The sequence below is a fragment of the Python bivittatus genome, unplaced genomic scaffold (genome assembly GCF_059951505.1).
Source record: "Python bivittatus isolate LINGU-HERP-01145 unplaced genomic scaffold, Pbiv_v1 ctg000850_np1212, whole genome shotgun sequence".
NCBI lineage: Eukaryota > Metazoa > Chordata > Lepidosauria > Squamata > Pythonidae > Python > Python bivittatus.
In genome coordinates this window covers 57,071,537-57,098,316 of record NW_028277112.1, presented here as the reverse complement: position 1 = coordinate 57,098,316, position 26,780 = coordinate 57,071,537, and the positions used below count along the sequence as shown (strand labels likewise).

The following is a 26,780-nucleotide window of genomic DNA, read 5'->3' as shown; positions in this document are numbered from 1 at the left end:
ATAAAAACGCAACTGAAGTGGCTCATAACCAGACTAGTTTGCAGTATGCAACCTTCCTCAGGAAGCAGCTCTTCCCGATTCACATGTGAAGAATGAAACATGCATTAAAAGCCTTTGTTCAAGGAGAAAGATGCCCTTCAAAACAAGTTCTGTAACGTCATAAGGCAAACAAAGCTCTGGGGAATGTTTCCTAGGATTTGTCTGCACACAAAAATGTGCATGCTCAAACACGCACCCTATTACATTACACTGTGTGTATACCAGACAATTAAATGCACTGGCTCAGTAAATTGGAAGAACATCCAATTCTATAAATACTCATAATTATTGCTAGTATGCTACAGATTATGCTCTTTATCACAGAAGTATCATAACCTAAGACTTAAAGCTGTCGTACTGGCAATGCATTTTGCAAGTGACCTTTATGGGGATAACATGCCATGCTCACCTGGGGGTGGGGGGGAGGAGAGAAGCAACATAAGAACAAATACAAAAGAAAACAAAAGGCTTAATGCAGCGCCCCTCGCAATTTTGCTTTGTGACCAAAGCCGCATTTAAACAAGTCCAGTTCACCATGTTAAGAGCAATCCAATAATGGGGTGGAGAACAAACTGAGAGAAAGGCGGGTGGGGGGAGAGAGAAACAGCATGCATTTACAAATTTGGTTATTATCTAGTCTCTCTCTTCTTCTTTTTTTTTTTTAGCAATTACAGCTTGAATACAAAAACCCAATTGAAAGACTAGATTAATAGAAGGGAAAAATCCAAAAAAAGATCTAGCTGATAACTAAAGCTTACAAGTTCAAATCAGTAACAGCAAACTCATCTTGCCTTTTAATATGCTGACAAGTATCTATTGCAATTCGATACTTAAGGATGACTAGTGTAAAGAGAAAGATGCCCACTTAAAAAAAGATAATAAATACCTGCTTCATGAAGTTACATTCTTAAGAAGACAGTGTGTAAGAAAATAGTTCATATGTGAAATGTTTCTGAAATGCATTCCCTCGCCCCATAACTATCAAATGTTCACTTACAGAGAAACAAAAACACCCCTTTAAAAAAGTCAGGATGGGAATGAAGGAGGAGATTAGCTAGGCTAATTACAGCACAGTGATTAAAATGGTTCAAGACAGAACCAATTAGAGTTGGCCAAAAGATGCCCCCCATCTAAGCACTAATTCTTCCCATGTACCATATCAAACTTTTGGTTCCCTGCAGAGAGACCAAAATCGTTTAATCTGTATGTACCCACACACAGATACACATTTCAAGGTTTTACTATTCCTAAGGCCGAGTTATCTATTCATATTTGCTCTGCAGCAACTGCAAGAGGTAGGCATAGATCATCTAAAAAGCTTCTCTCCTTGTGCCCCACCACTTGTGCTTCCCAAAGCTAACCACACTTGTACTGAAAACATCGTTAGCCTTTTAGTGATGCAGTCCAATGACCAGAAGACCATTTGGGACAAACATATAGCTGTGCTTTGCATACATCCCATACATTTTCAGTGGACCTATGCAGAATTTATTCCCAGTGGATTATGTCCTTTGATTAATAGAGAGTAGCTTTTACTATACTGAAAGATACTGTTTGTAGAGCTTGCTGCAGAACATTCCTAAGAAAAATGAATCCTGGAACCAATCTTCTTGATTTGAGTTTGTACATAAAAACAAGGTACCATTTGGCCAAGACTATAGATGTATTTTTTTCACAGATGCAAGTGCCATGCAAAATAAATTAGAGAACAGATATGAAAACATACAGGTAATAAAACTATTGAAGGTAGATCTTTTAAAAGCATTTATATAAACATAATTTATAATACTTTCTCTTTTCTCTTTTTTCTTTTCTTGAAATACACAGTCACAAAGCTGTGGCTATACATCAAGGATCTCCTCTGCAGTGCCTCCACAGCGTAATCTGTAGCGTCCTGTCCTCCAGCTAATAGTAGGATCCCACAAAGCTGAGAGGAAAATGTATATTGTCATGGATTCTCTGATGAACCATGCTACTGCATAGTCAAGTTTTGAAAAACACAGAGCGCTACCCTGGGGAATTATACAAACAGAAGTTCACAATTAGTAACAATTTCACCAACTAAATTAAATATTTACTTAATAATTGAAGCTTAAATAAAACATATTATTATAAGATGCAGAAAAGAATGAGTAGCTCAGGAACTACTCTTTAGCTATTATTTCTAGTACTCCAAGCAAATCCATAGCTCACATTTTTGAGAAATTACTATTCTAAACCCAGTTGAATAGGAACCTTTCTATAGGGCTCTACAGAACCTTTAACAAAAGCATGCATACACATATTAAAAACAGATAAATATCCTGAAAACATTTCCATTAAATGCATATTGAATGTAGAGCTGCATAGATCCTTCAACAAGGTGCTTCACAAGTGAAGTACCGCTCTAGATTTGTGGTGCAAACAGGCCAAGTAGCTGCAGCCACTGCTTCCCCAAGGTCTTCTGGGTACACATATGGATGCCCAGAAGACAATTCTACTGTACCAGCTTCACACTGTGGATCCAGAGGGACATGCTGAAGGAACTACGCAGCTCTATTTCTATAGATATGCAATGAGGAATGTTGTCAAGACATTATCTGTTTTTAGTACATGCATGCTTAATCATTGTGGTATTGTTTGCTTAAATTCCACACCCAGATTCCAAACACCTAACCCCCAGTGCCACCTTTCCAGATTTCATGAAAAAACAGCGTAAGAGGGAAAAAGAATTAAGCAAAAATGAGGTGTCATGATTTAAGTCAACAGAAGATCTTTCCACTAAGAGAAAATCACCACTGGTTCCAATCCAAATACAGTGGTACCTCGGGATACGAACTTAATCCGTTCCGTGACTCTGGGCGTATCCCGAGTTGGTCGTAACCCGAAGGAAATTTCCCCATAGGGTTCAATGTAAATCCGGTTAATCCGTTCCGCCCTCTGAATTTGGTCGCACCCCGAGGCAAATTTCCCCATAGGGTTCAATGTAAATCCGGTTAATCCGTTCCGCCCTCCGCCCGAATTTGGTCGCAACCCGAGGCAATTTCCCATAAGGTTCAATGTAATTACCGTTAATCCGTTCTGGCGTCCACGGACCACACGGAAAGCGGCCGGGCGCGGCGTGGTGCGGCACGAAAATGGCCGGGTGCAGCGCGGCGCGGCGTGAAAACGGCCTGGCGCGGCGCGAAAACGGCCCGGCGCGGCGCGGCCCGGCGCGAAAACGGCCCGGCCCGGCGCGAAAACAGCCCGGCGCGGCACGAAAACGGCCGCGGACCACGCGGCAGGGCCGGAAAAACAGCCGCGGACCACGTGGCACGGGCGGAAAAATGGCCGCGGACCACGTGGCACGGGCAGAAAATGGCCGCGGACCACGTGGCACGGGCGGAAAATGGCTCGTACCCCGAGGCGGAGTTCGCAAACCGAGGTAAAATTTTGGGGCCAGAGCTGGTCATAACCCGAAAAATTCGCAAGCAGAGGCGTTCGTATCCCGAGGTATCACTGTACCTCACATTAGATGCTATAATTCTTAATACAGGTAGTCCTTGCTTAAGGACCACAATAGGACCGGAAAATTGGTCGTTAGGCGGGGCGGACATTAATCAAATTACCACTTGACTGAACCTGATTTTATGACCATTTTTACAATGGTCGTTAAGTGAACCATGTGGTCGTTAAGCGAATCCAGCTTCCCCAATGGACTTTTTTGCCAGAATTCACTTAACAACCATGTGATTTGCTTAATGACTGGTGATTCGCTTAATAACTGTTGTAAAAAAGGTTGCAAATCACAATCACATGACCTCGGAGGGTGGTGCAACAGTTTGCAACCGTCGTAAATGTGAGTACAGGTCATAAAGCACTTTTTCCGAGGCTGTCATTACTTTGAACCATTGTTAAAAGAACAGTCGTTAAGCAAGGACTACCTGTAACATAAATTATCCAATTCATATATAGGACAAAATGCCAACTCAAATTTCTGGCTCATTTAATCCAGAAATGTTGGTAGATGCTTTTAGAATATTTATGTTAATCTCAATCCTGCATATCAATCAAAATGGCTAAATGTTATAAAATGTTCTGTTGCATGGAATTCCTGACACAAAAATACATTCAGTAGAAAAAAATCACTTTGCATAATCCTCATTCTGAATTTACCAGATATACTTAAAATGTTATAATATTTTTAGAATATTCATGCAAAGCACTGTAGTTAATTTAGAAAAGCATTCCTATTAAATCTGAGTCTTCATTCAGTACAACGTACCTGGACAGCCCTGAGTTGAATGTAGTCAAATATAAACCATGCCAAACAATGACACATAAAAAACACCATTATATCCCATCTGAACACGTGATGAACTGCCCATCCAATAATCAAACTTGCAACAAAGCATTCTGAGATTGGCTCACAGATCGTAGCTGGAAGCATGTTGATCCGTAGTTTAGCCCACCTATATTTAAGAGATGAAAAAACATTAATTTAAACAAGAGAAAACTTGTTCTTACAACAGCAATATGTATTTCTGTATTTAGAAACTGAAAATGAAAGTTAATCAAGTTTCAGTGCATTACATGTTTTCATCAGAAACAGAGAAATTATTTAAAGCTTACAGGCTTTCTGAGGTAAATTACTAGCTATGTTTCTTTACTGGGTAGGTAAGACATGTGATAACCTTAAATATCTGAAATGCTTTCAAACAACATTTCTTTCATAATTAGCCTATCAAAGCAATTGATCCCACCTCTCTCCCAAAGACTAACAGAGTGAGCTACACTTAGGGCATCTCTGGTTAGGGGTGATATACATGAAAACCAATGGCTGTTATAATTTGCTTGCATATTAGATTTATTACTGCCCTGTATATTGAAGCAAGATTTTAAAAGACCTGCCAATCTGGGGGAAATCTGATATAAAATGGATTTTTTTTAGCTGATATCTTTTGCTTATCAAAGATAAGCCTGCAATTTTATCCATTCTTGTTTAGGAGTGGACACCACTTAATACTTAATACTATAGATCTTGGTACTGTACTACAAGAACTGGAGTTAGAGTAATGCTGGATTAAAAAAGCAAATGAGATTAGAATCCCTTAAAGGGTAACATTTTCAGGCTGACAATTGGTTAACTCATTTTATTTTATGGAGTACACTGTACTGAGGGCCTGATTTTCAACAGGTGCCAGCTTTTGTTGTTGTTGTTGTTGTTAAATAAAATATATGACTAGATAAAAGTGCCAACTTAGAATAGAGAGTCATGGCTTTGACGTAATTGGGTTTCTCCCCTCAATATTTTCATTTACAGGTTCCTATAAGACCAACATCATTCAACATAACCTAGTCTATGTATACAGCTTGCAATATAGTAGGTTTTTGTCTTCTGAGTGGGTATTTTGTATCTTATTTCCAGCATAATTTTATGTCTGCCTCAATGAATCTCAAGATTTCAGTAAAAAAGAAAAGAAAAGAATAGGCCTTCAAGCCTAAACTCTGGCATACAACTGGCCATTATGTTAACAGTACATATAAAAACCAGATTGATCTGATATTATTTAAAGGCCAAACTTACAATGGGAAGCAAATAAAGAATATATTAGAAACAAAACAGGGGTTAAAAAAGGATCATTGAAATATATCTAAATTGGAAAAGTGTGGTTTTCCCAATTTGAAATGCTACTATTGTCATCATAAACTTGTGATTCATTCTTTCTTAATAACAGGCATCCACTTTAAAAAAGTTCTTTGGTATGTTCTTCTGTTGGATTGCATGAAAGAGCCCTATAATCATATGTGGGAGAGGGCTATTTTGGTGAATAGCCAAAGAAGCTGGATTTATAATCCTATAATTTACTAATAAATAATGGTTATTTACATTTTCTGGAAGGACTTGTGGAAAAAGGAATATTCTTGATTCTCAGAGCCTGGAGACATCAGCATGTTGGAATCAGCAAGAATGACAGAAATGGAGAATACTTTTCTGAAGTTGTCATTTTGGGTGATAATGATTGCTTCATAAACAGAGTATCTGTAAATTCATTTGTATTCTACTTCCTCAGAAATAAAAACTATTTCATAAGTCTGAACATTTTAGAACTTTTTGAATATGTCAGGTCTCAGAATTTCCCATAGTATTTTTTGAAAGTTCAGTTCCTGCCCCAAAACAACTACACAGTCACTGAGAAACTTAGATATACATTTCCAGCACTATACAACAAGTAACAACACTGTAAGCCCTTCTTCACCTCTAAGCCAAAGCTGTGAGGGTGATCTGAGATTCGAGATTTCAGAGAGAAGGTTAAGCAAGTCTTGAAACATTAATGTGAAAACTGTTAACGTGGGTGGAATAGGAGAATATTAGAATTTCCTCTCATGAAGAAATGACATCTTTTCTATTCTAAAACTCTGAGTTTAGATACTAATTACAAAATCAAACAAAATAGGGAATAGTTCAGAAAATCTGAAATATTTATTTATTCATGGCTGCCACATTTTTAATCATACAATACTAAAAAAAAAACTCAGATTAAATCTGTCAAAAATCCATACTGTTGATTAAAAAAGAAAAATTAGAATAAAATAGGAGTACATATATTAGTAGTTTTGAGTAGAACTTCTATGACCTAAAACATACACAAATAGAATACGTCAATAAATGAGATAATTAAAAGTTAGATTTTTTTACCTTATCATTCTGGACTGAAACTGTGAAATTGAATAAGAGCCAGAGTTTTGCATTGCAACTTGTGTAGCCATTGCAAATTTCCAACCTCTGCAAAGAAAGAATATAACCAAGGTAAATAATAGATAGTTTTCATGTTGAAGGATGTTGGTTAGCCATTTTTTTCTTTACACATTTGAAGGGTAAACACAAATTGAACTTGCTTTTTAAATACTTCTTAAATACTGCCACAGTGCTCTAGAGTTTAACTTATTCCCCTAAAAGCCAAGCTATAGAAATTAACTAGAATGTGTGAAAGCATATCTTACATTTCTAATCCCCCCATACAAATTGGACAGGGCAGCTCTAACTAAAAAGAACTACAGGCACACTTTAAATATTCCTTAAACACATATATCTAGAATAGTATGTCAAGAAAAAAGCTTGGATTTAGAAAGAACTTCTGTTTAACATGTACCTTTTTAATATTTCATATAGTTTATATGGGTAGGCAAGTAAGCTGCATCTCCAAGTCTGAAGTGACAGTTCCTCTTGAGCTGTATAATTCTAAAACTATATAGCTTGACACTTAATTACATTTCTAAACGTTATGACTGAAATTTCAACTTTCTCCTTACAATGTGATTAACTCCAGATCATTCAGCTTTAAAATACAAATGTAATCAATTCATGGTGCTGGTTGTCACCTTTAAAGTCCTACATGGCAGGGAGCCAGATTACCTGCAAGACCACCTATCCCTGCTAGTTTCCGCCCATCCTACGTGACCTAGCAGGTAAGTATGTTCCAGGGGCCACAATGTTGCTTATTGTTTGATGTTTAAAATAGTCTTTTTATTGCATTGTGTTTTTATATTATTTGCCACCAGGAGTTTCTTCTGGTAGATGGGTAGCTATATAAATATGTTTAATAAATAAAATAAATAAATGAATGTAATCACAATATATAGAAACTGTGTGATAAAGCACAGAACCAGTATCATGACTGCTTATTTCTTCTAATCATCCTATCTACTAGAAAAACCTGAATAAAGTTTCAGGTCTCTTTAAAAAGAGAGAAAGAGAGAGGGAGGGAGGGAAATTCCTCTCAGATATAGGATAGTTTAACCAGATGCTGTAAATGATTATGTGAAAATAATGTAACTCTATACAAAAAATGTTTGGCCTTAATGCCAGAAAAAAAGGAACTTCCTATTTGCAACTTCATTTTGATAAAAAAAAATTTTTTTTAATACAATTGGAGAAAAAAACAACTTAATTGGTAGCACTGCTCCCCTATGGGAAGAAACAGTGTATCTTTTGAAGGTTATAACAATAATTCACAAATGAGTTCTGAGCTGGGAGGAGAATGTCAGGATAACTCACCAACATCCCTCACTGTAAAATTTTTGAATAGTTTACTTGCACTTCACTCACACACATACTGCCAAGTAAGAGGCCAAAGTTAAATATCAAAACAATAGTTTTCACAGTAATTTTTTTAGTTTAATACATTTATTTTTAATTGCATGCTGTTACACTTTTTCTAATTTATTTACTCAAGACTTTTGTCTTAGTGTATGAAAAAACTTCAGTGTTGCAGCCTTCAGACTAAAGAATGGGCGCTCAGGGGGCACCTATAACAATTTGAGTTTGAAACTCTTGGTTTACAGATTAGTTTACTGATTTAGCAGCATGGTCACTGGGTAAGTGATAATTTTTACTCCCTTTAAAACCATAACAATATGCTCCAGAATGCTGCTGTAGAAACAAGTAAGCAAAAACAGAACAGATTATGATAAACACTATAAGGTGAACTTTCCCTGGAGAACATTATCATACCTGTCAGCTATTGCTTTAGCCATAAAGTAATCTTCAGCAATGTACTGTGCAAAAGCTATAAGTCCTCCAGCTTGGTCCAAAACATCTTTTCTCATCAAGCAAGACATCCCTGTTACACATTTGAAGCCAGTTACATGGGCAGAAATGTACGTCCTTGGATGAGAAGTACCAAAATATACCTTTAAAAAAAAAGCATGGTTAAGTAATCGTCCTATATAAGCATGTAATAAATGTTTGAGCTTCCTTGGATTTCTCCAGCCATTTGTTACAACTTGCTCATCTTGTACAGAAAAGAAAAACGTTGCCATTATGCAGGCCTCCCTATTATTTAATGCATATTTTACTCTCCACATAAAGATTGCCATTGTGTTTCTGCATTGATCTGAATTGTAGATTCTTTTCAACAAACTATAAAACTAAAGTTCTCAGGATTACTTTGTTACTACTTCTTTTAGTGAATGAACATTAATGGCAAATAATTATTCATGTATCTACTTCACATGAACTGATCTACATTGCCACTTTTCAGTTTTACTGTTCATCTAGAAAAGTTTTTTCTTGGTATTAGTTAAAAGACTGATAAATAAATATGATAGAAATTCTGCGGTACAGCAACAGAGGGGCAAAAACAAGAGGAGAGGGAAGACAGGGAAGCAATAAAGTATAGAGTATTACAAACATTTTGCTCCAGTACAATTTTTTCAAATCCAGTAACAATAAACTGAAATACTCCTTTGTATTATACATGATGCTTCTACCTGAATTAGCACCAAACATATTCAGTGGCAATAAGCATCATTCAATTCAGTATTAAGATGTAATGTTAACAAAGCAAAAAGACTGAAATTTCAAATCAGGAAAGCATTATCTGCCTAGCAACTGACTACATTCCTTTATTGTCATCATGCCACTGCCTATCAATTAAGGCTGCTATATTTGCCACACAGGAAATTCTGAATTCATGCCTTTCTTTATAAATATGTCAGTTCATCCAAATAAAAATATGCTATCTCTGTGGTACTAGCAATAAATTAAAATTCAAAGACTCCAAATATGTTATTAAATGCTGCAGCAATGACCTCCTACAAAAATATAGACTACAAAGAATGAATCAACAGGAATAGAGGAAGGGAATACAAATAAGCTTTTTCACTCAAAGCTATTAGGAAGCTCTGCATGTAAGATGTAACACGTAAAAGTAATAAATTAAACTTTCTGCATAATAAATTGTCAGCAAAGTACAGATAATTAAATACCACTATTCTTCACAATATCAAGCTATCTAGACTTATGCTTTAGAGCTACTATATGAAGGAAAGACCTGAAACCAATTTTATTACAGTAGCGTATTTCTTGTAATAAAATGTTTACATTTCTCTTGGTTCTGTTATTCTCTTCTTTTTTCAGCTTTAAACTATTATAATTTACAGGAATTTAAGCCTATAAAACTGGAGCAGGAGCATAAATGGAGACTCACCTGTTCTAGAGTGGCAGCAAAGCCTTGTCTGTCTGCTACATAAGGCAGGCCATGAACCAAGCCAACTTTTTCAGTCATTTGATTGGCCATATCTGTTAGCGTATCTGGGTTAACTGAAGATAAGAACTGTGATTAATGGCTTAATGTTTTAAAAAGTTACACACTTACAGTTACTACCTTACAGTATCTAACCAAAAAAACAATGCAACTTCCTGGTTCTGGCTGCTCTGCTGAACATTACAAAAGTGAGGGAGATTAATTTTTTGTTGCATAGTCCTGATGTGACTTTTGATAATTTAGTAATTATAGGGGTGATCGGAGTCTGGAGAATAAATACCATCCACCTGAGGTAGTTGCTATCCTACAAATAGCAAGTAGAAGCATTGAAAGGAAAAAAATACTATTGTAGGAGTCCCTACTGACTTGCCTGCAAGACAGCTTACTTAGAATCTTAGGCATCCTGTTCCAGCTGGTTCTATTTTTAAAAAATAAATAGATACATAAATAGGAAGCTGGCATATATTATTAATATATTCATGTCCCGCCTTTACTCTGTGTCATTCAAGGTGGTGTACATAATGCTCCTGCCTCCTATTTTCCACCTTGTGAGATGGACTGGGCTGAGAGAGAGAGAGACTGGCCCAAAGCCATCCAGCTGTCTTTCATGCCTAAAGAAGGATTAGAACTTACAGTCTCCCAGTTTCTAGTCCAGCATCTTGACCCCTACACCAAACTCGCTCTAGCTTTATTTTTATTGTCTAAGAATGCCTGTGAGACCAGGGGCTTTTTTAGAAATAAAGATGAAGCTACACAGGTAGTTATAGTGCAATGCCTCGCTTGGAAACTTGCCAACCTTTCTAGGAAAAAAAAAGTCAAAAATAAATAATATTGTAGAGATCAATTGGGGGACTAGAAAGGATAGCAAGAAGCATTCTCAACAGTTTATCTCCTGAATTTTTCTGATTACAATGGATACAATGATAGTTTTATGCATACAATGGATGAATACAATGGATATTTTGGAACAGCAATTTCCACTAGTTATTTTGAAAACAGGCATGCTTCTCCTCCATGGCAGCCTTTTGGGGAGTGCCTTAAAGGCTCCAAAAATTCCATATAACAATTTGACAGAATTTGCTCACATATATTCCATGTTACCTTTGATTCCTACACATTGTGCCTATGAAAATTACTATATCTCTATTTCCACAAAATTTATAATCTCTTTTTGGCAGGGTTTATCAAGTGAATGACATCATCAATACTTTAATATTATAATGTTAATTATTTCAATAGCTTGCAGTCAGGACCCTTCCCAAAAGTATATTCTATGGAACTGACTGAACTCACTTACCTCTAATGCCACTATCACAGATCCATATGAGGTCATATTTGGCAACTTCATACGCTGGCATCAAATTGTTGATCTTTGGATTTATTCCAACTTTTTTACCACCTTAAAAACAACATCTAAGTTGTTAGTCATTGGATCATACCATCATCAAAAAATAAGCGTGGCACAAATTCTGTATCTCTGAATTTATCCATCCATCCATCCATCCATCCATCCATCCATCCATCCATCCATCCATCCACATACCATGCAGAGTCGCTTGCAAAAGTTAAGGTACCTCTGGTCAAATTGTATGTTTCATTGTATCCATAATTGAACAGAAGCTAACACAGTCTCTGCAATCATCCAAAGTTAAACATGGTACCTTTCTGTAGATTTGACTGTATACTTTCTATTTATGTGCAGTTGTTTATAGATTCAAAATATGAAAATAGTGAATATGGCAGATGCAGAAGTTTGGACATCTTTTCAGTGAGTACTTTGTAACATCTCATTTTGCAGAAATAACAGCTTCCAAATGCTTACAGTAGACAGCTAAGATTTATTCCAACTTTTTTACCACCTTAAAAACAATATCTAAGTTGTTAGTCATTGGATCATACCACCATCAAGAAATAAGTGTTGCACAAACTCTGTATCTCTGAATTTATCCTGTTGTTGCTTTTGGATTTTTTTTCACACTCTTCTAGCTCTCTTTGCATGCATTTCGTGTTTAAGATCTCTTCACAGATTTTCAATAATACTCGAAATTGGAGGCTTCAACTGTCTTTCCTGTAAGTACATCATGGAGATATGGTTTGGACTGTTATTTTCTGAAATAGCCAATCTTTTTCAGCTTCAGTTTCTTCACTGACTGTGGGACCCTGGCTTCTAGGATTTCTTCATATTCAGTTGAACCCACTTTTCCTTCCACCTGCACAGTATTTCCTGTGCCAGTGGCTACCACATAATCACAAAGCATAATAGAGTCACCTCTGTGCTTAACAGTTTTTTCTCTTATTCAAATGCTTTATTTTTTCTCCAAATGTATCTTGTCTGGTTGTGGCTGAACAATTCAAGTTTTGTTTCATCAGTCTAAAGCGCTTTGTTCCAAAACGTTTCAGGTTTATCAAGGTTTTCTTTTGCATACTTTACACAGTGATTGTTATAATGAGGTTTCCTCTGCCAAGTCTCCCATGCAGATCACTGTTGTATAAGCAATGCTGTACTGTGGGCATGTGGACAACTACTTCACTGTCAGCTAAATTTGTCAGCAAGTCATTTATAGTGGTCTGTGGGTTCTGTTTTGCAACCCTGTCTGGTTTTCATTTCTAGCATCGATGTTTCTTAGTCTTTCAGATCTTGTCTTGACCTCAACAGTTCCATGTAACTTCCATTTCTTAACTTTTCTCACAGCTGAAAATGCTAGACCTTTTTACAGCCTTCCCCTGCTTTGTTTTTAGCTTCATTTTCAAATGCTGAGACAGCTGCTTAGAGGAGGTCTATGATTTTTGAAAGTAGAGAGAACAATCACAACTTGAGAAGTTAGAACAGAGTATTTATCTGTAGAATTGTTTTCACTTACCTAACTGTAGACCTAATGAGTCAATAATCTTTTGAGACCTTATTAACAACTTTACAGTAAAAACAAAATAGCACTGAGTCAACTGAAATGGTGTCCACCTTTTATACATGCTATATTCATTGTTAACTACACATAAATAGTAAGTATGCATTCAGATTTAAAGACAGAAATGTATTTAACTATACTATATAGAGGTAGTGTCAGATTCTGTTCATTTAAAATTCACTGAAACATACAATTTGACCAGGGGTGCCTAAATTTTGTCTGCAACTACCCCCCCATCTATCTATCCACACACAAACACACACACACCACACACATATATATACACTACGTTATAAATAAAGTTGAGGTAAAAATTTTTGCATGTGGTCTTAGGCTCTCCACTCATTAACTTTATCTAGAATTCTTGCCCATAATCAGAATAAAGATGTTCTGCTTTAAATATAATATATATATACATATATATATATATATACATACACACACACACACACACAGTATAGGTTTAATAAGAGTAAGCAAATATACTGTTTAGTTATTCTTGTTTGGCTCTTTCTGCAAAGAAGATCAGCAAAACAAGCAAAGAAACCTCCACCTATGTTTCACATAGTGGCACATCCAAATTGTTCCTTCTTGGCTCACTTAGTAATTTTAGTTCTATCACCTTCTCTCAGCTCCAACTACCACACAAAGCTGTTGCTGTGGAAATAAAATTAGCGGAGATCTTTGTGTGCCTTGAACCCTCATAGAAAAGGATGTAAATGCAATCAAATCAATCAATTGTTCAATCAAGACTTGCTGCAAGAGGAAAAAGCCAGGGATACCCATTAGAGCAGTGTTGTCCAAACTTGGCCACGTTAAGATGAGTGGACTTCAACTCCCAGAATTCATGCTGGCTGGGGAATTCTGGGAGTTGAGGTCCACTCATCTTAAAGTGGCCAAGTTTGGACAACACTGCATTAGAGCATAACGTTAAAACTACTTATCATTTGTCTAGCCACTCCTGTTGCAGAAGAAGCCACGCAGGAAAAATGGACAGTAGTAGCACGCCACCAGCACACTTGTTCATTCTCAACAAGTGTTAAGTCTGATAAGGACAAATGGTAAAGATGGTTTTTTACTTCTAGTGAAACACAGTGCAAAAGTAGTTTGGATGGAGAACTTAGGAGTCAGACTAGAACTCTGAGGTGCTTTTATAACATACATAAATCTACAGAAAGTAGCAAAAACACACCTTGCAAACCTATATTCATATATCCATGGATGACAGTACGCATATACTAATCCAGCATTATCAGCTAACACACACAAGAGATAAATGCTACTTTTTATGACAATACAAAAATACTTATCTGTCAAAACGGAAAGAATATTAATTTATTATTCCAGATTCCTCCCCCTACTTCAATTGGTTTCTGTATCTAATCAGTTATTAAAAAGGGACACCATGTTTGCAACTTTTCATCTTACCTATAAATAATCTTGCATCAACGTTGGGGTATTTTCCAAGCAGCTTTTTACACACATCAATGGCAGGATCATCATGATCTTGCACACAAAGAAGCACTTCATACTGGGAGAAAAGAGAAACAATGCAATGTGTTATATTTATTAATTTAGCAAATGAATGTGTTAACAGTTCTTACCAATTTTGGACAGTTTACAAATATACTAGCAGATAATATAATGCCAAAACTCTAAAAAGGTAGAAAGATATGTTGAGCCCCTCCTGAACTTTAATAAGGAGGGGGCATGTCTCAGTTCCAATAGCAGTTTATTCCAAAAAGAAGGCCTCACAACAGAAAAAGGAGAATAGTAAGTATTTCTATAGCGAGGCCTGCAAAAGGCACCTCATTTGTTACTTGAGATCATGGGATGGACTGTACAGTATAGAAGGAACAGTTCTGCAGGTTGCTTCAGTCTAAATCTTGTAAGGCTTTGAAAGCAAATATTTTCAGCACAAGGTGTAGTGAAAACAATTCAATAAACTCACCTGGATTTTCACAATTATATTTTTATATGTCCCCAACATTTAAACAACACATCTTTGTTTTAGGAATCTTTTAAAAAGAGCTTTTTAATAAGCACCAATGGAATTTCAAAGGAAGCTTAAATTGCTATCAGTATATATTTCTATAACATGTCCTTTAATTTCTTGGTTTAGAATTAATTTGGTCACATTGCTGAAGAAATTTAAGCAATAAATTTTCTGTGAGTATTTAAGATATTATATGCTGAATCTATATTAAGGGAAGTTGGATTAGAAGAAGACAAGCGTGGTTTTAAAACTGGAGAAAGAAACATCAATACCTGCATTATGCTGATCACACTACCCTGATAGCCGAAAATGCAAAGGATCTGCAAACCCTAGTAATAAAAGTTAAGGAGAAAAATGAAAAAATGGGCTAAAATTAAATATAAAGAAGTCCAAACTCATGGCAACAGGTAGAACCAGCCTTAGAACTGGAAATGAAGATATCAAAGTGGTGGAGAGCTTCTGCCTTTTAGGATCAACCATCAGCAGTAAAGGAACAAGCAGTCAAGAAATATGCCACAGACTAGCACTCAGTAGAGCAGCCATGAAGGCCTTGGAAAAAATATTCAGCTGCCATGAAGTCTCTAGAAGGATCAGAATTGTGCAAGCCAAGGTATTCCCTATGACACTCTAAGGAAGCAAAACATGGACTTTTAAGAAGTAAGATAGGAAGAATATTGATGCCTTTGAACTTAGGTGTTAGAAAAGATTCCTGAGAATACCATTAATAGCCAAGAAAACAAACCAATGGATCATTTTACAAATCAACTCAGAGTTCTCACTTGAAGAATAAATGACCAAGTTCAAATAACCCTACTTCAGGCACATTATGCAAAGAAAAGGTTCTAATGCTGAGAAAGGTGGAAGGAAAGAGAAGAGGACGATTAGCAGCAAGGTGGATGGACTCAGTTACAGTGGTGATGAGTGCACTGTTGGAAGACCTGAAAGACCAGGTTAGGGATAGATTGTCATGAAGAATATCCATGATAATCTAGTAAAAGTGAAAAGAGAATAAAAAATGACTTGATAGCACATAATCAATCAATCAATTGAAGATATCCTGGAATAATAATATTTATCAACTATACTAAGCTTTCTATTTCAGAAAACAGAAAAAAAATCCTTCCTTTTTTGATAAATTCCATCCCTTCTTTTGCAAATATAGCCATCATGCACTTTTTCATTATCATGGAGAAAACAGGAGAAAGCATTATCTCTTTTTCATACAGAGTAGAAGACAGTCATATCAGACACACACATGTGCAAAGTTGAAAGACATATAAGTAATAATCTAGACTTAACCACAGTAAAATTCCATTTGATTTGTTAAAAGGCTGTTTTATAAGCTTCTGTAAAACTTAGCTTTTGATTATTACTTACTTTCTTCCCACAACAGGAAAGACTGCATTAATGAGTAAGATTTTAACTTAATATCATATATGAATCATCTGCTCAACAGAAAAAAGGTGTCAAAAATAATCATGTCTTAAAGTATCACTTAATTTATTGTGTGTTGAAATGATTGAAAAACATAATTTAAAACTTGTGGACTTATACATAATTAAAATAAAGTGCCAGGTAAAAGGAAAATGAACCTCAAAGTTAATCATTACAAAATCTCAACTTTGTTAAGTAGGAAGACTGGAAGTTTGAACTGTATAACTTTCTTTAACTCTGCTTGCTATCCAAACAAAATATTTATGCACTTGGTCAGGGTGACTAAAAGTCAAATTGGATGAACTATGCACTTTTTTTTTTTCATATCACAAGGATGGCTAGTGATATGCCAAATTAAGCTTTACAGTGCTATAATATCATGGGATTCTAGGCGCAGCAACATGGCCACAGAGTGACAGCATTTTTAGTGAGCTCTTAACTCTTCCATTTTAGTTACTCTTTTATTTAGTTTTAAAATAGTTTACTTAGTGGTTTTATTTAATATCAATTAGAAATTTTAGTTCCTTGTATTAGGATTAATAATTTTAGAATTTTAGAATTAAGACTAGTTGGTATTTTAGAGTCTGGAATCCAACAGTTTTGGACACCTGCCAATGATGCAAGGCAGCAATGGCTACAAGACATGAACGAAAATGAATTCAAAGAGAAAGACCAAAGGGAAGAACAAGCCTGAGATGTCGCAAAGAGAAAATTCCAAGCATTCTGGACACTCTAAGGCTGCAGCAACGTCCAGACAGCTAAAACTGAAGGATTTATTCCAGTACAAGGACACAGCATGTAACTCCTCTTCCTCTTCTCCCCTCGCAATCTCTGCTAATAAATCCTATGCCTTATTTGATTGGGAAGGAGATGATTTCCCTTCCTCTGATGATGAGGTTTCTGTAGGAGATAAAGGAGAGGACACTTTTTAAACCACAAGCAATTTAAATGTGGAGGTGGACTTGGTTGCTGAGAATTGCCTGTTAACTGCTAAAATAGTTACTACAATTTTCAATCAGCTGTTAGATGCCAATCAGAAAATAGATGAACTTAAGGCTATAATGGAAAAGCATATAACTAAACCTGTTATGGAGCCAGCCACCAACTCAGCTGCTTCAGAACTTACTCAAAATCCATATGCTGCACAAAACTCCACATGTATGGAAATTGCCAGGGATGAGCTAGTCTTGCAGCAACACAGGATTCTGCTCCAGATTGCAATTAATCCTCTTAATGAGGGCAGGTGGCACAATAGAAAAGCAGTACTATGCTCCATCTCACAACTTCTTTGCCACAGAGTATATTTCAGCAAGCTTACAGAAATCTCCTGACTTCCCAAATTGCATGGACTTGAAAGAATAATATTAACTTTTAGGCATTTTGCACTCCCTTCTATGATTTTTAAACTTAAATATTTTCTAAGGGGATTTCAAATTATGCCTATATTGTTTCACAATAGCTGTGTATGGCCTCTGCTAAATTCTGGGAGGAGAGCCAAGCCTGCAAGGGAGGATGGCATAAGCCCCAGCGTTCACAATCTCAGCCAGCAACTACCTACAGAGCAGAGTGCTCCACCAATTCCAAGGTCAGGACCAGATAAGCACAGGAGGCATAACACCCTCAATTTAATTAAAGGGAAGATGCAGATATCAGTTGACCCTATGGAGGATGAGGAAGAACACAACCTCCCAGATGATCAGCCCACAGGTGATAATCCCTTACAACTGGACTCTAAAGAATGGACTAGTCAAACTACAGACCCATCTCCACTGGCTTCTCCCATATGGATCCTGATTCTATTCATCCAATAGCTGCCCCATCTATAGCTTGATATTCCTCCTTGCAAGTGAATTCTCTCCATAGGAACCCTGAACATGGTTGACACTTTGACTCTGACCCCCAATCTGGCCTTATTTGTTCTGCCCATGAAACTTCTCCTATGGAATTACCCCAGACTCAAGACACCATCTACCCTAATTGGCAGCAGGAGGTCTGCTCTTTAATCTTCTCCCCCAGTCACCAATTTGCTCAACCCAAGTGTTCTTACTTCTGAACGATTATCCAGAGACAGCAACCCGAGAGAACCAGTAAATTGACAATTACATCCTGCTAACAATTTCTCTGCCTTCTCTTGGAACATAGCTGGATGGACCCCAAAATAAGCAGACCCTGATTTTCTTGGATTTCTGTCCAAATCTGATATACTTTTTTTGTAGGAGACATGGATGTTGGGGGAATTTTCAATCTCCAACTATTTTTCCGTGCAGGCGACTTTTCTTCAATCCCCTGCACAGCCTAGCCTCAGAGGTGGCAGACCCAAGGGAGGGAGGGCATGGTCTATTTATAGCTTCCAACTTATGTGTTCAAATTGTAAAACAACTACCTCACTTTGAGAATGATGTAACAGCTTTGTTAGTCTTTGACCAATTTTGTTTACTGTGTATTAATCTCTATCTTCCTCCTCAGCAACTCCATTCATAGATTTCCCAAACCTGGAACAAGGTTGATCCTCGCTCTCTGCCTGAATAGGTTTCCTGGTGCATATATCCTAATAGGTGGGGATTTCAACATAAATGCTGGTTGTAATGATGAAGCTCTCTATGAACATTTCAATGCCTGTGCTCCTGAAGAAGTAATTGAACCACCTTTTCTGCCCAGACCCTCCAAAGATACAAAATATAATCAAGCTGGCTTTAGGTTGCTACATCTCATAAATAGGCTCAACCTACAAATGTTAAATGGCTCTGTCCAAAATGATTTCCCTGGGCAATATACATTTTGGTCAGCTTGCAAATTATCCACCATAGATTATTTAATAAATTTTAGAGACCTGGCCCCTTGCCTTAAGTACTTTGGCATAGTCCCTAGGTCTGAAAGTGACCACCTTCCCTTAACTTTCACTTGCTAACTTAGGCAAGGCCTAATTAGGAACCAAGTTAAGGCCCATTCAAAATGCCTGATGGGAGGTGGCTCTTATGGGGGTCAGATGGAATGGCTCCCTTGGAGATAGGACAGCCCAATAGCTTCACTCAGAGGAAGGAACTGCATACTTTTCAAACCTCTGTAACTCTGGGGCACATTCAGACCCAACCGTCCCACAAGATAGCAGAATACTTGATGTATATCCTGATCTCATAACTAAGCTCCAACCTTTTGTAACGAAGGTGAATACCAACCCAATCAGGAGGGGATGGCATTCTAAGAGTTGGTTTGACAAATCTTGCATCGCTGTCAAAACAGCATTTTTGGAATTCTATGCTACCTTACTGAAGGCCAATTCACCAGATTCCACCCACATTTTAAAGGAGCAGAAAACACAATATAAGGCCCTACTCAGAAAGAAAAAAACTTTTGCATTGTAGTATCCCCTCAAATACCTGGGTACATCACTTCCAAGCCCTTTATCCTGATCCTCATGCAAACACCTATGTGATGGATATACCTTTATCCTCACTACTGCAGCAGCCCCCAGTCACATGCAAGGAAGTTAAAAAACTCATTAACCAACTTAAATGTGATAAAGCCCCCAGGAGTGACCATATCCCCCTTGAGCTAATTAAATCCAATTCAAATTGGTAGGCCCCTGTACTGGCCTCTTTATTTTCATACATTAACCACACAGCTAAGATTCCAGAGGACTGGGGGGAAGCCATAATTGTTCCCTTATATAAAAAGGGTGATAGGAATGATCTGGCTAATTGTAGGCCAATTAGTTTATTGAACATCATTAGCAAAGTACATGCCAGGTACCTATTCACCAAACTCCAAACCTGGGTAACAGATGAGGGAATAATTGACCCTGAGCAAGCAGGGTTTCAACCAGAATGATAGACCACTGCCTAGTGCTTCAACATCTGGCAGATAAATATACAAACCACTCTGACTTGAATTTATATGCAGCCTTTATTGATTTCAAGGCAGCTTTTTGATATCTCAAGGGTAAGATGCTGGGACATTCTGAGCAGATTGTCTATAGAGAAGAGACTCTTACTCCTTATTCATAATCTGTACCATAAAACCGGCCTTAGAGTAAGATATAACCAGGGATGGGCCTTTCTGACTTTATTCAGACTGTCAAGGGGGTGAAACAAGGATGTATTTTAGCATCATTGCTTTATATATTTATATATATATAAACTCTCTGATGAACTCTCCCTTCAGAGAGTTGATATCCATGTGCCTAAATTAGCCGATAGACATCTCTCAATTCTACTCTACACTAATGATGCATCCCAAGTATACTTATGATACAGGAATAAGTCTTATGAAGGAGAGAGTTCTTCTCTCCTTGTCTTCTGTAGGCATGAAGTGGGCACTAAGAACCCTGGCATCCAACTGTAATGAGGAATGATTAATATCAATTATGATAAATCTAAACTTTAGTTTTTTCCAATAAAAGACAAAGGTACAAGTGGACAATTGATTCCTGTGAATTAGAGCAGGTCAAATGTTTTAAACAGGCATAGTATTTCAGGGATCTAGGAAATTAACAGCCCAGGTAAATTATGCCACTTCTACTGCCCAAAAGACCACACAAACAATAACTAAATTTTATAGGCAACAGGGAGCAAATTACATTCCAGCAGCAATCAAACTGTTTATGGTTAAAACAGTTGCCCAAGTATTATATGGGATACAACCTGGCTCATATACAAACCTAAGGGTTTATGAAGTCATTCAATCAAATTTCTTTAGGACTTTGTTCGGTACCCCAAAATGTACCCCTAATGCAGTCTTGAGGCTTGAAGCTAATCTGCCAAGTATTAAGGACCAGGCCTGGACCAGGATTCTAATCTCAGGACTCAAAATCATGTTTGACCCTATAGGCCTGATGCCTCTGCTGTTGTCAGACAGCTATCAATCTCATTGGCATCGTACCTGTATAGAAAAACTTTGCAGTCTTGGCCTCTCTCCTGAATATTTAGGCCAATTAGCCCTGGAGAAGGCCAAATCAATAGTAAAGAAAGAATTAGGGACACTGATTGCCAAAATGGTATCACCAGTGCTCCTGAATTCTATCACCAAATGTTAGATAGCCACAAGCCCTCTACTGTGGGGTATCTGTACGATCTAACCCTAAGCAAATACAGATGGGCCTTTTCCAGAGTTTGCTTTGATGCTCTTCCTTCAGCACTGTTGGCAGGAAGAGTTCATGGAACTCCTTATTTACAGAGATTTTGCCCTTATGGATCCAGGGAGGTAGAAACTCTTGCTCATGTCCTCTTATGGTGTCCTTTTTATGATGCCCCGAGACATGCTCTGATCTCCCCAATCATCTCTAAATTTGAGGGTCATACTGATAAATTTTATGTTTATTATTTTTTAAGGAATGCTAATTCTACACTCACAAACCAGGTGGCCAAATATCTTCATCAAGTCATACAATTGCACAAAACTTTTAATTAGATATGTTGTTTTATTGTCTTATTATTTTCTTTTTTTCCCTGATAATGAATTGTTGTATTAAACTATTTCATTTTTCTACTGCAAAGGCTGGTCAAAGACCATAATAATGATATTTGATTTGATTTGGTCAATCTCCTTTTGGTGGCCCTGATGCTGTGGAATGATCTGCCCTTGGAGGTTTGCCTGGAATCCTTTGTTCAGCTATCTCTAAGCCTGTCAAGGCAATTTTGTTTAGATGAGCTTTAGAGTTACAGTTTGTAAATACTGGATTTTATTTTCTATATTATGCTAATGCTGGACAGTCACTTTACTTTTCAGGTTTATTTGCAGAATTAGGATCGTATGGTTTGGCTACTGGATGGGATTGAACTTTATTTGATTAGCTGTAAACCAGGCAGTTGTGGAATCTGGGTAGTATATGAACAAATACAATAAATACATCATGGGATTCTAACAGCTTCACCATGAAGATAAGATCAACTTATGTAACTTTAACATGTTTCATCTCACGGTAAAATGAGTATAAAGACACCCAGCAGCTTTGGAAATAATGGCAAACTCTGATAAGACTTCCTCTTTTTACTAGCTAAATACAGTGGGGCAAAAAAGTATTTAGTCAGCCACCAATTGTGCAAGTTCTCCCACTTAAAAAGATGAGAGAGGCCTGTAATTTTCATCATAGGTATACCTCAACTATGAGAGACAAAATGGGGGAAAAAATCCAGAAAATCACATTGTCTGATTTTTAAAGAATTTATTCGCAAATCATGGTGGAAAATAAGTATTTGGTCAATATCAAAAGTTCATCTCAATACTTTGTTATATATCCTTTGTTGGCAATGACAGAGGTCAAACGTTTTCTGTAAGTCTTCACAAGGTTTTCACACACTTTTGCTGGTACTTTGGCCCATTCCTCCATGCAGATCTCCTCTAGAGCAGTGATGTTTTGGGGCTGTTGCTGGGCAACACGGACTTTCAACTCCCTCCAAAGGTTTTCCATGGGGTTGAGATCTGGAGACTGGCTAGGCCACTCCAGGACCTTGAAATGCTTCTTACGAAGCCACTCCTTTGTTGCCCGGGCGGTGTGTTTGGGATCATTGTCATGCTGAAAGACCCAGCCACGTTTCATCTTCAATGCCCTTGCTGATGGAAGGAGGTGTTCACTCAAAATCTCACGATACATGGCCCCATTCATTCTTTCCTTTACACGGATCAGTCGTCCTGGTCCCTTTGCAGAAAAACAGCCCCAAAGCATGATGTTTCCACCCCCATGCTTCACAGTAGGTATGGTGTTCTTTGGATGCAACTCAGCATTCTCTCTCCTCCAAACACGACAAGTTGAGTTTAGACCAAAACATTCTACTTTGGTTTCATCTGACCATATGGCATTCTCCCAAGCCTCTTCTGGATCATCCAAATGCTCTCTAGCAAACTTCAGACAGGCCCAGACATGTACTGGCTTAAGCAGGGGGACACGTCTGGCACTGCAGGATTTGAGTCCCTGGCGGCATAGTGTGTTACTGATGGTAGCCTTTGTTACTTTGGTCCCAGCTCTCTGCAGGTCATTCACTAGGTCCCCCCGTGTGGTTCTGGGATTTTTGCTCACCGTTTTGACCCCATGGGGTGAGATCTTGTGTGGAGCCCCAGATTGAGGGAGATTATCAGTGGTCTTATATGTCTTCCATTTTCTAATTATTGCTCCCACAGTTGATTTCTTCACACCAAGCTGCTTGCCTATTGCAGATTCAGTCTTCCCAGCCTGGTGCAGGTCTACAATTTTGTTTCTGGTGTCCTTCAACAGCTCTTTGGTCTTGGCCATAGCAGAGTTTGGAGTGTGACTGTTTGAGGTTGTGGACAGGTGTCTTTTATACTGATAACAAGGTCAAACAGGTGCCATTACTACAGGTAACGAGTGGAGGACAGAGGAGCCTCTTAAAGAAGTAGTTACAGGTCTGTGAGAGCCAGACATCTTGCTTATTTGTAGGTGACCAAATACTTATTTTTCACCATGATTTGCAAATAAATTCTTTAAAAATCAGACAATGTGATTTTCTGGATTTTCCCCCCCCATTTTGTCTCTCATAGTTGAGGTATACCTATGATGAAAATTACAGGCCTCTCTCATCTTTTTAAGTGGGAGAACTTGCACAATTGGTGACTGACTAAATACTTTTTTGCCCCACTGTACTTCATTTTGCTTGCCACAACATGGAGCAATGTCTCCAAAAAGACTCTTAAGATTCAGAGATATAAGTAGAGATGAAGGTGATCTTTCACACAGCCTGGCCTCAAGCCATTTAGGGTTTTAAATATTAAATTCATAGCACTGTGAAATGAGCTTGAAAATTGGACTGGGAGTCAGAATAATTATGACTGGAAGATGAAGTCCCAATAATAATCTTGTGCTTTATTTTGAACCAACTATAGTTTCCAAATAGTCCTTAAAAGTCAACCTCATATACTACATTCTTAAAGATTTCCAAAGAGTGGGTGATGGGCCAACAATATTCATGATGATGTGGTTGCAGCTGAGATATCAGCTGAAGTTAATAAAAGATTATTTGAGCCACAGTAGTTACTAGAACCTGAATTAACTACAATTAAAAAACTCCCCAAACTAAAACCATGATATTAAGAGGGAGTTTAAAACTTTCCAGAAAGTTGAATATTATTCACCTGACTGGATAATCATCCAACTGCATATCCATTTTATCTGAATTAAATCTCATATTTGTTCATCCTCATCCAGTCTATTACCATTTCCAAGCCTTGACTTCCATAGCCTTGACTGCATCTGCTAGGCAAAAAAAGAACTTGATATCACCTCAAACTAAATCTGCAAAAGACTTTTTCTAGCATTAATTTTTATTTCTACACACACACACACACACCTCTTCCTTCCTTCCATCCTATGGAAGGGGGAAAAAATATCAATTCAAAGGACTGACTGTCATCTTTAAAGCCCTACATGGCTCTAGACTGGGTTCTCTGTGGGACTGTCTTGGGTCAACTCCCTCTGGGTCTCATCTACACAAGAATCTTGATGGGATTCTGGAAGCAGGCATTCTTGATCACTGCCCTCATGTTTTGGAATTCCGTTCCCATGGAGATCCAGTCAGTGCTTTCACTCTGGGGTTTTGGGAGAGCAGTTAAGAGCTGTATGTTCCTTCTTGCAGAGGAGGAAGGCATGTTATGATGGTCTGAATCTAGCAGGTGCATGGCTTTGTCTACTGTTGATAGTTTGGATACTGCTATTAATTTTGTTTATAGTATATTTGGGTTTATTCATTATTTTTGAGGAGTTGTTTTTTCAGTCTAGGATTTGTTTTTGACTGTCAGCTGCTCTGAGCCTTTGAGAGCAGGGGGCATACAAATAAAGTAAGACAATCAGTCAATCAATGGCATTAGCAATAATCCCATGCACCACTTCCTGGAAAAGGCCCTTCATTTCAGAGCACAACCCCTGACCTGACCACCAGTGTTTCCTCACACCCAACTCAAGAGTGTCTATCTATCTAGAAGAACACCTGGACTAGTAGTATAAAAGAGTGCTGAGAGGTCCAGGAAAATGAAGAAGGTCACACTAGTATGACTCTCTCTCCTGACAAACGTTACCCCTGAGGGCCACCACCAAAACCATTTTTCTCAAAAACAGCCGGAAAACACAACACTCGCCTCTGGTTTCAAGCACACTGAGTCTCCTCCATCTCTCAAGAATGCCTTACGACCTTCTGGACTTAGCAAACTACATCTTTCCTGCTAGATTAATCTATGAAAACAAAAGGTTGGGTATATAAAGGCTCAGACACAAATAACTGAAATTCAACCAACAAAAATGGTCCAGACAGTGCTCTTGACACCTCTATATGGCACTATATAAATTGGAGAATCTAAGTCCAGGAAACAGAAAGACTCTTTCTTGATAATATTCCATCTCTTCTTTTGCATGTAGTTAGCATATAGTTATCATACGCTTTTTCACTATCCTGAAGAAAACAGGAGGAAACATTATCTCTTTTTCATATGGAACACCAGACATATCGAATTGTTGTTAATTTGTTCTTTTTCCTTTTTGTTTTTATATATTAAAATTAATAAAAAACAAATCAAAATATGCTTCCAGTGCTATAACATCATGGAATTCTAATAATTTCATAATTTCATCATCAAGATAAGAACAATTCATGTAACTTCAACCTGTTTCATGACATGCTAAAATGAATATTAACACACACAGCTCCTTATAAAAAAATATTATTTTCTTATTCCAGCTTTGGAATAACAAAAGCATCTTGTGAAACAAATGCTTCATTCATTCATTGTTCATGACTAGAGAATGCTATCTTTCTGATAAATGAAAAATGTTTTTATTTATACATTTGCATTTATATTTCCACAGTTTAGTAACTGGCTAGTTTATAAAGTCTTAATTTAAGACATCCGTTATTTAGCAAAATATTCTTTTTGCTTGGCACAAGCACTGTGTATACATCATTTTTTAATCTTTGCTTTGGAAAGTTTGAACTAGAACCAACTGAGCCTTTTCTACATTTACCAATAGTCACTGAATGACTCCTAAAATCCCCCGCCATTCACCATGCCAGCTGTGGCTGATAAAAGTGTAAATCTAAAGGGCACAAGTTTGCCTATTCCAGGCCTAGAAGTAACAAACAACAAACAACAACATGTTTGTTATTACATAATATGCTGCCGAAGTAGCTTTATTTAGGGCTTTTCTTACTGGAGTTATTCAAGTTATTTCTTAACATCTCTTTTCTCTTTCCTTTTCCTTTTTCAAATGGAAGACAATAACCCATCTGCAGCTTAGAAGAACAACTTAGTCTAGTGTGCTATTGCTTGAATTCCAAAAAGGATGTTGTAACTACAATATCTATACATTTTAAATAATCCTGGGGGTTTGCCAATGATTACAGCTTATCTCAGACAACATTAATATAGTGGTGCTTAAAAGTTGATGAACCCTTTTGAATT

General features: G+C 37.4%; 1 protein-coding gene across 1 annotated transcript in view; it reads right to left on the bottom strand.

Moving 5' to 3' along the window:
• Nucleotides 1-684: 684 nt before the first annotated feature.
• UGCG (UDP-glucose ceramide glucosyltransferase) overlaps nt 685-26,780 on the bottom strand; it is a 43,201-nt gene continuing 17,105 nt past the window's right edge. The window contains exons 3-9 of the mRNA XM_015889352.3: nt 14,381-14,483; nt 11,344-11,445; nt 9,990-10,102; nt 8,513-8,691; nt 6,698-6,784; nt 4,283-4,469; nt 685-2,051 (exon numbers count right to left, since the gene is read on the bottom strand). Coding sequence (XP_015744838.1) covers nt 1,881-2,051; nt 4,283-4,469; nt 6,698-6,784; nt 8,513-8,691; nt 9,990-10,102; nt 11,344-11,445; nt 14,381-14,483 — 942 coding nt within the window. The 3' untranslated portion in view covers nt 685-1,880. The remainder of the gene's footprint in view (nt 2,052-4,282; nt 4,470-6,697; nt 6,785-8,512; nt 8,692-9,989; nt 10,103-11,343; nt 11,446-14,380; nt 14,484-26,780) is intronic.